The sequence below is a fragment of the Cynocephalus volans genome, chromosome 6, assembly GCF_027409185.1.
Source record: "Cynocephalus volans isolate mCynVol1 chromosome 6, mCynVol1.pri, whole genome shotgun sequence".
Taxonomy (NCBI): Eukaryota; Metazoa; Chordata; class Mammalia; order Dermoptera; family Cynocephalidae; genus Cynocephalus; species Cynocephalus volans.
Genome location: NC_084465.1, coordinates 97,480,897 through 97,494,931, shown reverse-complemented (window position 1 = coordinate 97,494,931; position 14,035 = coordinate 97,480,897). Strand labels below are relative to the sequence as shown.

At 62.2% G+C, this 14,035-nt stretch overlaps 2 protein-coding genes across 4 annotated transcripts; both read right to left on the bottom strand.

Annotated features, from left to right (window-relative positions):
• Positions 1 to 556: 556 nt before the first annotated feature.
• Positions 557 to 3,175, bottom strand: NTN3 (netrin 3). Its single transcript, XM_063099014.1, has 6 exons — positions 2,209 to 3,175; positions 1,949 to 2,137; positions 1,706 to 1,855; positions 1,536 to 1,586; positions 1,341 to 1,415; positions 557 to 1,100 (listed from the first exon to the last, which is right to left on the bottom strand). The coding sequence occupies exons 1-6, from the start codon at positions 3,134 to 3,136 to the stop codon at positions 751 to 753; spliced, it is 1,743 nt and encodes a 580-aa protein (XP_062955084.1). The 5' UTR covers positions 3,137 to 3,175; the 3' UTR covers positions 557 to 750.
• Positions 3,176 to 7,150: 3,975 nt separating this feature from the next.
• TEDC2 (tubulin epsilon and delta complex 2) lies at positions 7,151 to 13,011 on the bottom strand. Of its 3 annotated transcripts, none has more exons than XM_063100079.1 (10): positions 12,940 to 13,011; positions 12,767 to 12,865; positions 12,477 to 12,547; positions 11,945 to 12,353; positions 11,390 to 11,443; positions 10,518 to 10,614; positions 10,217 to 10,328; positions 10,018 to 10,119; positions 9,124 to 9,314; positions 7,151 to 8,135 (listed from the first exon to the last, which is right to left on the bottom strand). In XM_063100079.1, exons 1-10 carry the CDS (start codon positions 12,963 to 12,965, stop codon positions 7,965 to 7,967), a joined length of 1,332 nt encoding a protein of 443 aa, XP_062956149.1. In that variant the 5' UTR covers positions 12,966 to 13,011; the 3' UTR covers positions 7,151 to 7,964. The 3 variants fall into 3 exon arrangements, with proteins under 3 accessions (XP_062956149.1, XP_062956150.1, XP_062956151.1); XM_063100080.1 differs by lacking the exon at positions 7,151 to 8,135 and adding an exon at positions 8,363 to 8,762; XM_063100081.1 differs by lacking the exon at positions 7,151 to 8,135 and adding an exon at positions 8,674 to 8,781.
• Between the last annotated feature and the right edge of the window lie 1,024 nt (positions 13,012 to 14,035).

Sequence of the window (14,035 nt, the reverse complement as noted above, 5' to 3'; positions counted from 1 at the left end):
TCTCCGGGGCGGGACCTGAGCTGAGGCGCCCTGAGGCCGAAGCTCCGAGACGCGGCAGAGAAAGACAGCGGACGGAGACCAGAGACGTGGACACAGCCGGCCAAAAAGAGGAGGGACACAGGCAGAGACGCAGCTGGGGACAGGGACACGGGCACCCGACCAGCAGAGACAGAGACCGGGACCCACGTGGGGACCCGAGACCGCCCCGAGTTGGACAGAAGCACCGTCCTCGCGGGGAGGAGCCGCAGCGCCCTCTGCCGGTCACCGGGCCCCATGGGACCACACTGCCTTTTGGGGAGGTCAGAGCGCTGTCTGGCGGATCTCAGCGTCGGAGTGGGGGGAGTCACTGTGGCCTTTGGGATGTTCTCAGACCCCTGAGGGGTCCTGGCATCACAAGGGGTTCACAGCCTTCTATGGATATCACGATGCTCCTTGGAGAGAGCAGTCAGCGTGGGGGTAGGGGGACCAAGAAGTCCTCTAGGGATGACAGCTGTCCAAGGAGCCTCTAAGCAGCCCTTTGGGGCTATCACACGCCCCTGTGCCGGGGGCAGGGTGTCGCTGAGTCTGTCACACTCTCCGGGGCCCAGGCGTGAGGCACCAAGGAAGACACCTGGCGGGCACGGGGCGGGCGCCCAGATGGCGACGCGCGCAACGTGAGCAAAGACTCCTCGGCAGGTGAGAATGCACTGGATGAACGTGTGCCTTGATGTGGGAGCAGCGGCCCGCCCGGTCCCCGCCCAGCGCGCTGGCTCAGGCCGTCCCGCAGCGCCCCCGCCGCTCGCGCCGCTGCAGCCTCCGCAGGCGCCGTGTCCACGCGTCCCTCCAGGGCAACACAAGGCTTCCGCGGGCGGCTCTGAGCCCGGGCCCCCGGCCCCCCGCGCCCCCTACCGCGGCCCCTGGCCCGCCCCCCAGCAGCAAATAGCGGCGGCCGGGTAGTAGGCGCGGGCAGCCGCAGGCCGCGTCCCGGGTCGGCACCCACAGCGCGCTGCTCCCTCGCCGCGCGCGCTCCTCGCCGCTCCGGAACACGGCGAGCACTGCCACCGGGAAGAGCGTCCACGCGCCGCGCGCCTCGCCGCGCGCGCCCACAGCCACCTGCACCGCTGTGGGGAGGGCGAGAGGGGCAGGGTTAGGCGGGGGGGGGGGGGGACGGCAAGAGGGGGCGCGCGGAGGAGCTCAGTGTGTCCACGGGGCATGGGCAAGACGCAGAGGAGACACCCACAGGAAGAGCTGAGGGCAGCGACAGTGGGGGACCTGAGAGATGGGATGGGCCTTGGGGTCCAGCGAGGGTCAGGGAGGAGGAAGGTGAGAAGGTCGGGGCAGGAGGCCTGAGGGCAGCCTACCGTAGTCCTTCCTGCAGAACTTCTTCAGGCTGATGCGGTAGCTGCCACGGGCAGGTTTGCAGTGCGAGTCGCAGTCTGCGGGGAGGGAGGGAGGCTGACACACATCCCCTCTGCCCCTCCACCCTCTCCTCCTTGACCTATAGCCCCCTCCCCCAAGGTCATACCAGTCTGGAACCCTGTTCTGAGTCCACTCACCCTGTGGCTCCACAGGGCTGCTCTCCTCAGTGGGTCCAGGGACAGGGGTCTCTGCAGAGAGGGTGGGAGAATGGCCTGTGACAGGGGAAGCAGGGGGATCTGCAGGGCTGAGGGGACAGATGGGCAACAGCAAGGAGCAGGGGTGGCTGAAGCAGGACAGGATCACTCACTAACACAGGGTGCCACCGGAGAGCGGCTCTGCTGGAAGCCAGAGGCACAGCGGTTGCAGGTGAGGCCAGTGACGCCGTCCTTGCAGGGACACTGACCTGTGGTCTGGTTGCAGGTTTTGCCAGCAGCACCAACAGGGTGACAGTCACAGGCTGGGGGCAGAGGTGGAAAGGGCTGGTCAGAAGCACATCTGGGGTTCTGGGAAGCCAGTGTGAGGGCATGTAGGTGGTTGGTGGCAGGCTTACCTCTGCAAGCATGACGGTCACTAAGAGCACGGCCTGGATCTCGATAGAAGCCCTCCTGGCAGTAGTGGCAGTGACGGCCGGCGGTATTGTGCCGACAGTTGAGGCAGACACCCCCACTGCGGCGGCCAGACAGTCGGTACAGCTCCATGTTGAAGCGGCAGCGGCGGGCATGGCCATTGCAGGAGCAAGCTGCAGGGAGGGATGGGTCAGGGGCAGGCCGACCCAGCTGGAGATACCCAGGCCACCCTCCAAGGCCTCACCAAGGCAGGTGTGGGCTTCCTGGGCTGTGGCCCGTTGCCATGGCCTGTCGCAGTAGAAGGGCTTGCAGCGGCTGCAGTCGGGGCCCTCGGTGCCATGCCGGCAGTCACAGATCAGCTGGCCCTGGGTGTCCAGCAGGCACCGTGAGGCATGCCCATTACACTTGCAGCGCCCGCCCACCTGGAGCTCCATGGCTGAGTAGGAGTAAGGGACCATGGTCTCTGTGTCCCTGGTGTCCCCCAACATGGCAGGCCTTGTGAGTACTATGCGGATGTCTGTGGCAGTCACCCAGTCTTGGAGCACCGGGCTGCTGTCCAGATCCAGGCCTGCGGGACTGCCGTCCTGCACACTGAAGGCCAGGAGGCCACCACCATCGGGCTGGGCCTGGGGTGCGGGGAAGCACAAGGCCTCAGGCCCTGGGCCAGCCGGGCCGTCGACAGGAGCAGGAAGACGGCCGTAGTCCAGGCCGCAGTGAGAGGAGAAGAAGCCAAGTGGGGCCCAGCTGCGGCCGTGGTCTTGAGACTTGAGCAGGGCCACCGAGGCTGGGGGAGCTGAACAGAAACGCAGGCTCACGAAGACCAGCTCAAAAGCCTTGCCCAGGGACACTGTGAGGGTCACGTTGAGGGGTGCGCGTGGCAGCAAGTCCGAGCGCCAGCACAGAGGGCTTGCTGGGCCCCCTGCGGAGGTCAGGAGGGCAGCGGGGTGTGCCCGCCGCGGGTCCGAGGCGTCACAGGCCCGACTGGCCGGTCGCCCGCACGTGCTGGACGCCAGTACCTCACGGCCCAGGGCCGCATTCACCAAGCCCGGCACGCAGCCTCGGGGCGCGCCCCCTTCGTCGTGGCAGGGGTCGGCGGGCGGTGGCGGCCCGGGGCTCAGCGCGGCCGAGAGCGTGCCCGCGGTTAGCAGCAGCCCCCAGGGCCAGCCGAGCATGGCCGAAGCCGCCGTGGGTCAGCCGGTCGGCAGGGGCCCCACGACACTGCTCTAGGCGGGAGAAAGCCCAGGCCGAGGCTCTGCCGCCGGGCCCCGCAATGCCGCGCGAGCAGAGCCTCCGGGCGGCCCCAGCCCGGGCCCAGAGGTGCGAGCAGCCGCGGGCACGCCCCGGGCCGAGCGCAGCGGCGGGGATGTTGGCGCGTCCTCCCGCTTGGCCTGGAGCGATGACAGGCGTCGTCCCCGCTCCCGGTTCCTCCGCCCGCGGAGGCCCCACCCGCCAGGCGCCGCTTGCACTCACCCACCGAGGGCCCGGCCGGGGCAGAGCAGGTCTCCCGGCCTCCCGGGAAGGGCCGTGGGCAGGCGGGGCCTGGGGCGCCCGGGCCGCCACCTCCTCCCGGCTGCAGGGAGGGCGGGCGAGCTGTGCCAGGAGGGGGTGGGGGGCGCAGCAGGCGCAGGCCTGGGCCCAGCCGGGGGCGGGGCTGCTCGGCAGGGAAGGAGGAGGGGAAGGGAGGGGGCCTCATCGGCAGAGCCGGAATCAGAAGCAGATTCAGACACAGGCTGGGCCAGCGGGGGAGGGGGCTGGAAGGCCTGGGAGCCAAGGGAGGGGCCCGGGAGCCAGGAATGCGCTGGCGGGAGGGGTCTGGAGGGGGCGGCTCAGTCCTACAGCCCAGTGGGGGACCATCCAGCAGGGTCCCCGGCCCAGAGCCAGGCTTTGACTGCTCCTGGGCTGTGCCACATTCTGGGTGGGGGTCTGGGCCACCTCCTCCCCAAGTCCATCAAGCAGGCATGGCCCTGGGCCTGACAGCAGAGCCTGGGATGCTCCTCTGAGCAACGGAGCCAAGTGGGGCTGGCCAGTTGTGTGGTGTCCCCAAAACAGCAGTCAGCTCTTCTAGAAAGAACCCAGGATTGGGGTCAGGTCTGATTCTGAATCAAAGCTGCTACAATTTCTGGCTGTGTGGCTTGGGTTCCTCAGTTTCCTCCTATGCCAGCATGCTTTGTGGGAGCTGTTGGAGGATCAGATGATCCGGCATAAATGTCAGGCCTAAATCAGGAGATCAACAGACTGGAGTCTCTCCTGCCTTACACTGAGGAAGGACTTCACCCCAGACGGCCTGAGCTCAGCTAAGGGGGGAGGCTAGCACCCCCCAGCTGGATCAGCCAAACTCTTATCCCAAAGCATCCCTGGGTCTCTGGGTGTCTAGTTGCATCACCATGATGGGCCCAGCAGTAGGAGCTGGCAGGGAGAAAATGGCAGCTGGAGGTGGGGTACAGCCCACTAGGCAGCCCCTTGGGGTTCAGGAGCTTGGTCAGCTGTTGAGGATCTCCATGGAGGGGTAAAGAGTGGAGTTTGATCTATGGGGAGGGGCTGGTCACAAATGGCTCCGTGTCAAAACCCGCCCCCCATCTTTTGGCCTATATCCTAGCAGGTCTGGGCAGGGAAACAAGCAGAAATGCTACTGGATGGCCTGGGCACCAGCTGGGGATAGGGCAGCTGCAGCTGGGAGTGGCCTCAGCTAAGAGGGGACAGGGATCGCTCTGGACAGAGACTTCCTTCTCCCTTACCTTTAGGTCCTTGACAGAGGGGGCCAAGCATCCCAGGGAGGGCTGGGGTTTGGCCCCATGCAGAGGAGGCAGGGGAATGGGTCCCACCCTGGGGACAGCCCTGAGGCCTGAGTACCCACAGTTTCAGATGGGAGACTGACCTCAGGCCAGGCCCTGCAGCTGACAGAGGAGACCACATGGGTGTGTGTGGGTAGGCAGAGAGTCCAACCTGTAAGGACCAACAGGAGGAAGATGGAAGAGAAGCAGAAACACTGTGCTGTTTGGGAGAGTTGGAACAGGACACTGGAACATTCCAGGAGAAGCAGAAGAGAAGAGATAGCAGGAGGGCCTGAACTTGAAGGAAGAGGAACAAGAGGCCAGGGTGATGGGGCTCCTGGCTGGGCTCCTGGAGCAACTGACACAGTCTGGTGGGCCCTTCCCAGGCCTGACAGCCACAAATGCAATATGGAGGTATGGAAGGACTGAGTCTTGGGGGCTGGAGGGTCTGCTGGCCTTTCCCTTCACCTTAGGCAGTCCCTGCCCCCCATGCCATAGTGCTCTGTCCCTCACCTTCTTGATAAGGAAAATGAGAGGGTACTCTCTACAACTAACAGCTGTGTGTGAGTGAGGGACCTGGTAGGGCTTATGCTCTGCTCTGAGATGGGTCAAGTTCAGAACCAGCACCTTCCCAAACACTCTCTTCAAGGTCCTTCTTGCCCCCAGCCCCAAGCCCTACCTGGGATGGAAGGAGCTCTGGTAGGAGCATGAGGGCTGGGATAGATCATTCTGGGACAGTTGAGAGAAATGCCCAAGCCAGGCACAGGGATCCCACTGGGCCTGAGACAAGCCTCCGGGGAAACCCAGGCTGTCTCTGGAATTCAGGACCCCAGCCACATCCACAAGGCTACCAGCCATGCTGTGGAGGGAGGACAGCAGGGGAGCCTCTGCACCCTTGCCAGCCAGTGTTCTCCAGGCCAGTCTCCCTGTGAGCCTGGGGCTAGGGTCTGCAGAACATCTGGTGGCTTCTTGTGTAGGTGAAAGTACGTGCCTGGAGCTCAGTCCTGCTGCAAACGTTCAGCTGGAGGAGAGACTTGGGCCAGAGGGCCACTAGCTCGGTGGCACCCCAGGGGAAGGCTGCTGGCTGCATGGCCTCTTTCCCTAGTTCTCCTCCACACACACTCTTCTAGCCCCAGGACAGCCCTCACAGATGGTGTGGCAAGGGTTAGGGAGTGCCTTCCCCACAGCCCCCAAAGGAGGCTCACGGCTCCCCATGGACCCAGCCACCTGTCCCAGCCCCTGACTAGTGCCTGTTCCACCTCCCACCTCTTCAGTGGCCGTTCCCCTTTCTGGCACCTGGGGCAGCACACAGGCTCCGTCTCCCTTAAAAGGCCGATTGACCAAATAACTCCCGGCCCAGTCGAGGACCTACTGTTCTCCCCAGATGCTCGCGACCCACCTCTTGTTCACATATCGCATTTATTGAGCTCGTATCCCCCCTTGAAGGGCTTCCAACTCAACGCGGAAGACATACAGCTCCAGGGAGGGCGATAGCTCCCGGGAGAGGGACACGGCACGCTGTGCCTCGCCTAGGTGGAGGGTGGTCACGCCGAGTCTGCCTCCCGCCACCACCCTGCGCCCTGCACGCAGGGCGGGGCCCCAGGACCGCACAGGCTCCCGCCCGCCCCGCGCTCAGCCAGGCCGCTCTGCGGTCGCAACCAGCTCTGCGTGCCAAGCGAGGCTCTGAGAAGCAACATCGGGCGGAGGAGGGACAGCAGAGAGGGGGGAGGGGAGGGAATGGCGCGAAGCCCCCTCCGCCCGGGCCTCCTAAGGGTTCGCAAAGAACGATTTGGGGAGAGGGCTTCCGCGACTCACGCGCCGCCTGCCCTGGGCGAGGTGGGAGAAGAGACCCCCCGCTCGCCGTGACCTCGATGGAAGGGGATCTCGCTCTCTGGCTCAGGGCGTCCCCGGCTCCCTCTTCCCCCCGCGCCCGGCCCTCCTGCGGCGCCGCCGCTGAGTGTGCCAGCACAGAAAGGCGGTGGTCATGAGGCCGAGGCCCGTACCGAGCGCGGCCAGCGACGCGCCCTGGGCCAGGTCCAGGTGGGGTCCGCGTAGCGAGAAGGTGATGGCCGTGGCGGCTGCACCGGCCAGCACGGCCACAGCGCCGAACGGCAGGACGCAGCGCGGCCACGAGACCCCCACGCCGCCAGTGGCCAAGAGCAGAGCGCGCAAGGCCCCTGGGGGGTCCGGGGGCGCCAGGCCTGGCAAGGCGGGCCCGGGAGATGAGGCGGGCGCTGAGGGTGGGGGCTCGGGGCCTCTCATGCCGCAGACGCAGAGGCCGCGATTGGGGGCGGTGTGGGCGCCTGGAGCCGCCACCTTAGAGCCGATTGGCCCGGGACTCGGTGACGCCACCGGGGCCCCCAGAACCGCCCCCTCCCACCACCACCAATGCTATCCAGGGCACCTCCCTGCCCAAAGAGGCCCAGGGCGCGCGCAGCAATCCACAGGACACCGCCAGTATCCTAGATTGGCCAGGATAGGCAGGTCATTGAGTGAAGGAACATTGATTGGGCTCCCATCTGGCCCTGGCCAGGAAGAGAGGTGGACAGTGCCCCTGCCCTCCTGGGAAAAATGTCCGGTAGGGATGGTGGACAATGAGCCAAGTAAACCAGTTGACGAAATAATTCTGGATAGAAACTGCCTGCTATGGAAATATACCAGGGTGGGAAGTACCATGATGGTAGTGGCAAGACTGAATCCCTGGGGGGTGGGTGCCAGCCCACCAGGCCAGGGCAGTCCCACAGGCTCCCCTTCTCTCTTGGCTCACTGTTTGTTCCCTGGGGTTCCTATTCTTGGCAGTGGACAGAGCTGTTCTATTGCTGGAGGGCCCTCCCAATGCAGTGACCATGGTTTTTCATTTTCCATTTTGGCCTCTGTCATCTGGTCCCCAAAAGCCCTCAACTGCAGACTCTGCCAGAGCGTTTCTGGTCTGCTGAACTGTCAGGTGCTTTACAAGTAGGGCCTGCTCCTGGGCGCCAAAGAACCACGCTGAGCTGCTTCACCATTGCCTAGTGGATCACCCTATGCCTGCAACACTTCATTTGGCTCTCAAAGACCCACTTTCTCCAGTGTCACCATCTCCTGTCCTGCTGCCTCTGGGGCCCAGGCTCTGGGGGCAAAGGCTGGTGATTTCCTTTGTGGCAGGTTGCTGTCCACAGCCCAGTGTGGTGAAGCCCACACAAAGGGCTGGTGCCCCAGCTCCAGGGACTGCGTGGGCTTCAGGAGGCACTCAGCAAAGGTTCACGTGAAGAGGGCCGGCCCGTGGCTCATCGGGAGAGTGTGGTGCTGATAACACCAAGGCCACGGGTTCGGATCCTATATAGGGATGGCCGGTTCGCTCACTCGCTGAGCATGGTGCTGCCAACACCAAGTCAAGGGTTAAGATCCCCTTACCGGTCATCTTTAAAAAAAAAAAAAAAAGGTTCACATGAAGAACACACTTGCGAGCAAGGGTTTTCAGATGTGCTGGAGTAATGCTTGCCTTGACTGGCCTTGTCTCTTCCTTTATACAGAAGGAATATTCATATTCTGATGAATGCACTTGGTAAATAAAAACAAAGAAAGAAACAAAAAATCCCTACCGAGTCCCATCCTGGTATGATTTAAATACATATAACTTCTAAAGTAGTTTTAATGTCATACAAGTGACTCTTAGGTCTACAGCCAGAGAAAACAGAGGTAGCCAAGAAAAGCTCTGCACAGGCCTCTGGGCTCCTGGAGCTTCAGGAAGGCTGGAAGCTGAGCCCTGACCAGCAGGTGTGGTTGCCCTGAGAAGAGCTGCCAGCCCCTCTGGGCCCAGGACCCAGCACACTGGGGAATGTCCCCTCAATCCCCATTCACTTAGCTCTGACCAGGGAGGAGGGGACTTGGGTACAGCCCTGGGAAGGGCTCAGTGTGCAGGGTCGTCTTGCAGGATTGTGAGGAAGCGCTCACCTCCCTCGCAGAGCAGGCTGTGCACCGCGCGGCACTGTGCCAGGCAGGGTGGCCCCTGCATGCTCACCAGTGGGAGGAGTTCAGCCATTAGGACCTGGTGGGGTGGTGCAGGGCTGAAATTTTAGGGGGGCCAGTGCTGGGTGGCTGGCCCAGGGATCCCACAGGTGGGCCAACCAGGACAGGCTTTGAGGCCCCCATACTCCAGCCCTTCCCCCCTGAGGTCCCAGCACTGTGTCCAGAGTGAGCAATGCACTTGGCAGTCCCTTCGCAGCCCACATACAGACCCTGGGGTTCATATGTCCCCATCCTCCTGGTGGGCCCTGGGTGGGAGGAGCAAGTCATGCCCCAATCCTGGGCCCCTCCTTCTTGAGGCTCCAGACCCAGAGTCCTCCCCGTGGCCGACAGCTCCCCCGGGCACCCAGTTGCACACTCCCCAACTTCTACTCCAGAAGTACCTTTTGCAGGTGGATCTGCTGCTCCAGCATGGCCACCCGCAGCCTGAGGGCTGCCAAGGTCTGCAGCTCCTGGGTGCTGGAGTAGATAAGTGGTTGGGGGCTCCAGGAAGGGTCCACTCCGCCTCCACAGGGCAGTGAGCCCCAGGGGGACCTCCCCATGGGACAGGACACCAGCGGCTGTTCCACCACCACTGTGAGGACAACAAGATGTGGTCTCATTGGGCGGTAGCCACACCCAAGGCCCAGCTGCTTTCATGAGCCAGTGCCCGACTCTCCAGGCTCCTCCTTCCCACCGCTCAACTCGCCTTGCTTTCAAGAGATACAAAGTTGGGCTTTCAGAACAACCCAGTGTGTGAGGGTGTCAGTGGGCCTCGGGTGAGTGTGGCAGGGAGAATCCTTTGTGGGGTGTGGAGTCTCCTTTTGCCTCCTGTACTTCTTTACTGTGCTTATGCATGACTTTTTTGAGACTTTGTTTTTGACAACCGATATATCTTCACTCTTAAAACGTCAAGCAATTGAAAAAGACAAAGCGGAAAAAGAAGCTCTGTTGTCTATCAATAACCACCCCTGGCAATACCTCCCAGTATCTCTCCCTCATTCTCAGATGCTATTTTTTCAACAACTAGATAAATAAGGAAACTGCTCAAAGTGATGCAATTCTGTTTGTTGAGAGAAGGTGTGGGGTGGGGGAGCTGTCCCAAGGAGGTGAGGACGGCTGGCTGGTCCTACAGGACAACTGGGGAACACAGCACACTTGGGTGACACAGGAAAGGCCTGCCCACCTCTGGCCCCTGGGCTGCCTGCCTTCCTCAAGGCACCGGCAAGGCTGGCTAAAGTACCCCAAGCCTGGTCCAGACCTCAGCATAGGTGTTGGGGTTGAGGGCAGCGCCTCACCTGCACGCAGCTCCTGCAGCCTGTGGAGACACTGCCCGACCATGGCCTGCAGCCCCTCCAGGGTAAGCAGGCAGCGGTATTCCTGCATCCAGTCAGCAGGGGCTATGCAAGAGTCAGGGAGGTCAGGCTGGGTCACCAAACCCTCCCTGCACCTTGCTTTCCCTACTCCCTCCCGAGACCCACTGTGTGGCCCACTGACCTGCTGAGAGCTCCTCCCTCATGCGTAGTCTCAGCAGCGAGCAGGCATTCCGCAGGCGCCCTACCTCCACCTCCACCTCCATAGCACTGAGCCCAGAGCTGGGCCAGCATGACTGGACATGGGTCAGGGAAACTCTCCTGTGGCCAGGCCACTCCCTTCCCACCAAGGAGAGTTTCTGGGGAGTGGCTCTGGCCATCCCACGCTGGCCTTTCCTGGGGCTGCTCCTCAAACCTGCAAACTGCCAGGTTGAGAGCCAGAATGCCCCACTGCCCCCAGCCTCCCATAAACCCAGTAAGGATACGGCTGTCTGCATTTTCTGGAGAAAGTGGGTTTTGGCAGTGGCAGCGGCAGCATCTGTGGACTCATTAGTGTGTGTAGACTTGAGCTGGTCCCACAAGCTGGGACACCCACGACCCAGAAACAAAAGAGGGACACGGTTATTCCAGCCAGCTGGGAGGTAGGCAAGAGCCAAGGTAGAGGCCACAGTTTGGGTGTGTGGCTCTGCTGAATGCCAGGAGGGGCCTCCAGAGGCCTTGGGAACTGAGGGGACACTGACCGGAAAAAGAGGACAGGACTATGCTGCTCTGGGAAGTGCTAAGAGAGAATTCAAAGAAGAAGGAGAGAGGAAACAGAAGTGTCTGGTAACTACAGCAACTGGTAAGAGAGCCGGTGCTTCTTCTGTACTAGGCACAGCATGCACACTCCAAACACGCCATCAGACGTAACTCTTACACTGCTGTGATCTTAACCCTTGTCTTGGTGTTGTCAGCACCACGCTCAGCCAGTGAGCGAACCGGCCATCCCTATATGGGATCCGAACCCGTGGCCTTGGTGTTACCAGCACCGCACTCTCCCGAGTGAGCCACGGGCCGGCCCCACTGCTGTGAACTTTGTACTATTACTGTCATCTCCAGAGGGAAGGCAAACCAGAACTCAGAGACACCAAGTGTCTTGTCAAGTCTCACAGCTTGTGAGTGGTTGAGCCGGGGGGCCTCAAATCTCGCTCAGTCTAAGGTGGTCCAAGCTGGGCAGACACTCTTAATGCCGACAGTGATCCCACCCAGCAAAGAAAGCAGAGGAACCTGCCTGAAAGTCCCACCTACATGACCCCAAGCTGGTGATGCTTCCCTGGTTTCCTCTCAGCCCCCACCCAGCCAAAAGACTCAGCCTCACCGGAAGTTCTGGGAAGCCGCTTTCCTGAAGGCCACGGGCAGCTGGAGTAGCGTCCTGCCAGAGAAGCCAGTGTTCAGAGTAGTCTCACTCCACTCTGGGGGCTGCAAGTCCTGCTGCCTCCTCAGAGCCCACTTGGGGATGAGGCCGCTCACCCGCTCTCCCCCGCTGGCCCTATTCTCAGACAAGCTTCCCTGGATGGGGCTTCCAGAGTGGCGATAGGAAATGGCTCAGCCCAGTACTGCCCTGGCAGAGAGAAGATGCTGTGAGCAGAGCCCAGGCCCTCCAGAGCCCATCTGGAGCCCCTGGCTGGGCATACGAGGGGATAGCCTGGGAGAAAAGGAGAGGACAGGCCCCACCACGTCAAACCTGGCACTATCACAGCCAGCTGCTCCATTCTGCCAGCTTCAGTGCATGAGCCTTATGGGGTGGCACCCTAGGACTCCTGTGGCCTACATCCTGACCTGTCCTCCCTGTCACCCCAAATCCCAGACTCCTTCTGCTGGCCAGGGTCTGAGCAGGTAGACAGTTCCTCCCATGAGGGTCTGGGAAACCTACCCCTTCTCCTTGAGTGTGAAGACTTCTGGGGCCTGAGGAACAGCCGATGGTGTTATTTGTTGGTCCCTGAGGCCAGGTCCAGGTCTGGTGGCTCGGGCTCCTATTCCCACATGGATCCTATCCCTTGCTGACAGAAACCTGTGTTCAGGGTAACCTTTGACAGGCACTGTGTTCTGGTGGATACCCTTGGTGGGTCTTGTCCCTGATGCATGGCTGCCAGCCTGGCCCGGGGCTCGGGGTGCAGCAGAGACTGTGGTGCCAAGAGAGGCAGCAATGGACACCGATTTCAGACTGGAGGCTTTGACTCTTTCTCCAGCTTTAGAGATGCTTTTTCGCACCCGTGCAGCCTTCTCCAGTGCCTGTGTCAGAAACTCCAGCTCCTTGAGATCTTGGGGGCTAGATGGGCATGCTGTAAAAGCCAAGAATCATGCATAAGAACCGCCCCACTGTCCCCCAAGAAGGGTACCTCACACTGTGTGTCAGAAGACAGTCCAGCGGCAGCACCTGGAGAAGGTGGGAGGCCAAGGTTTACCTGAGGACGGGTCCTCTTTATTAGTTTCTGGCCCGGGAGGTGGCTCTGGAGCAGGGGTCCTGGCTGGTTCCCTGCGAAGACACAGGCAGCCATGGCACGACCTGGAGGCATGGCCCAGGCCCAAACAGACCCCAAGGGGAGGCCAGGCCCCGCAGTAGACCCCCAGCCTCAGAGCCCGCAGGGCACTGACAATCGGCAACTCGGAAGGAGACAGCTGGGCCGGGCCTCCCGGCCCGGGGGGGTCTGTGCAAGATTAGGAGGGTCCGCGGGAGGTCCCGGGGTCCACGTACCAGGCCCGCAGCAGCCGCCGAGAGACGCGCAGGCTCTGCTCCAGCTGCCGCTGTCGCTGTGCGCAGGCATCCAGTGCGCCCTGCAGCTCGGCCACCAACCTGGGGGGGGCACCGGCGGCTCAGCACCTCGGCCGCCCCCGTCCACCCCCAACCACCCGCCACGCGGGCCTCACCGGCGCGAGCAGCCGGGCGGCAGCATGAAGGCCGCGGTGGTGGTGTCCGCAATTTGCCGCCGGCGGAAAGCCCCGCCCCTTCCGGGCTAGAAGACAGCCCCCTTCCGTCCGAGTTACCCAATCCTGAGCCCAAGCCCCAGAACCCCGCTCCTCAACGGCCCGCCCTCCCCACTGGGGCCCCGGCCCCACCCCGCCCCCCAGCCCCGCGGCGGCAGAGGAGGCCTCTTGTGATTTGAGTTCGGATAATTGGGTGCATGGTGGCGCCATTCTCGTGCTCCTCCTGCAGGGCACCTGTGACCGAGTGATGGCTAGCTTCATGTCTCAATCTGTCCCAACTGATGGCGCTCTAAAGCAGGCAGCGTTGTCTTGCTGACCCTAGGGACACTAACATGCGGTCAGACACAGGGAAGAGGAAACAGTCTCTGGAGGTGGTGAGGATGACGCGGGAACAGGGACGAGGAAGTGCTCACTTTGGGACCTGCAGGCGAGGTGTTGACATCCAGGGAGGTGCCAGGTAGGCACCTGGAGAGGGGGAGACCCTGACCTGTGCCACTTGGAGCAGCAGGCCCGGGTGTGCATGGTTAGGGACAGGTGAGCCACGAACAATGAGGGAAGGATGGAGCCAGAGACTGGCCAGAGTGGTGGACAAACAGAGCAGTGTTACAGAAGCTGCGGGAGGCTGTCCCAGGAGGGAGTGGACCACAGGCCTGGGTGATATCCTCAGAATCAAGGGTACAAGGCCTTCAGTGACATGGGACACCTCGGGGAGGACTGTGGAGACAGACGCTGGCCAGGAGGAAGTGAGGGGGGCAGCAGGGCCCAGTGTAATGACAGATAACAGGAATAAATGATGAATTCAAATCCTAATGGGGCCCAGTCTCAGGTAGTAGCTGGAAGGAGGACCAACCTGAGGGAGATTTGTTTAAAAATGGGAGAGGCACGTCCATTTGATAGTCATTAATAGGAAAGTGCCACAGCAGAGGGGATGGAGAACAGAAAGGAGTCAAGGGTGACAGGCAGAGAAAGGGAGGGGGGCTGGGACCCAGGCTGTCCTGGGACTGCGTTTATGGTGGGGTCCCTCCTCTGTCAGCAGCGG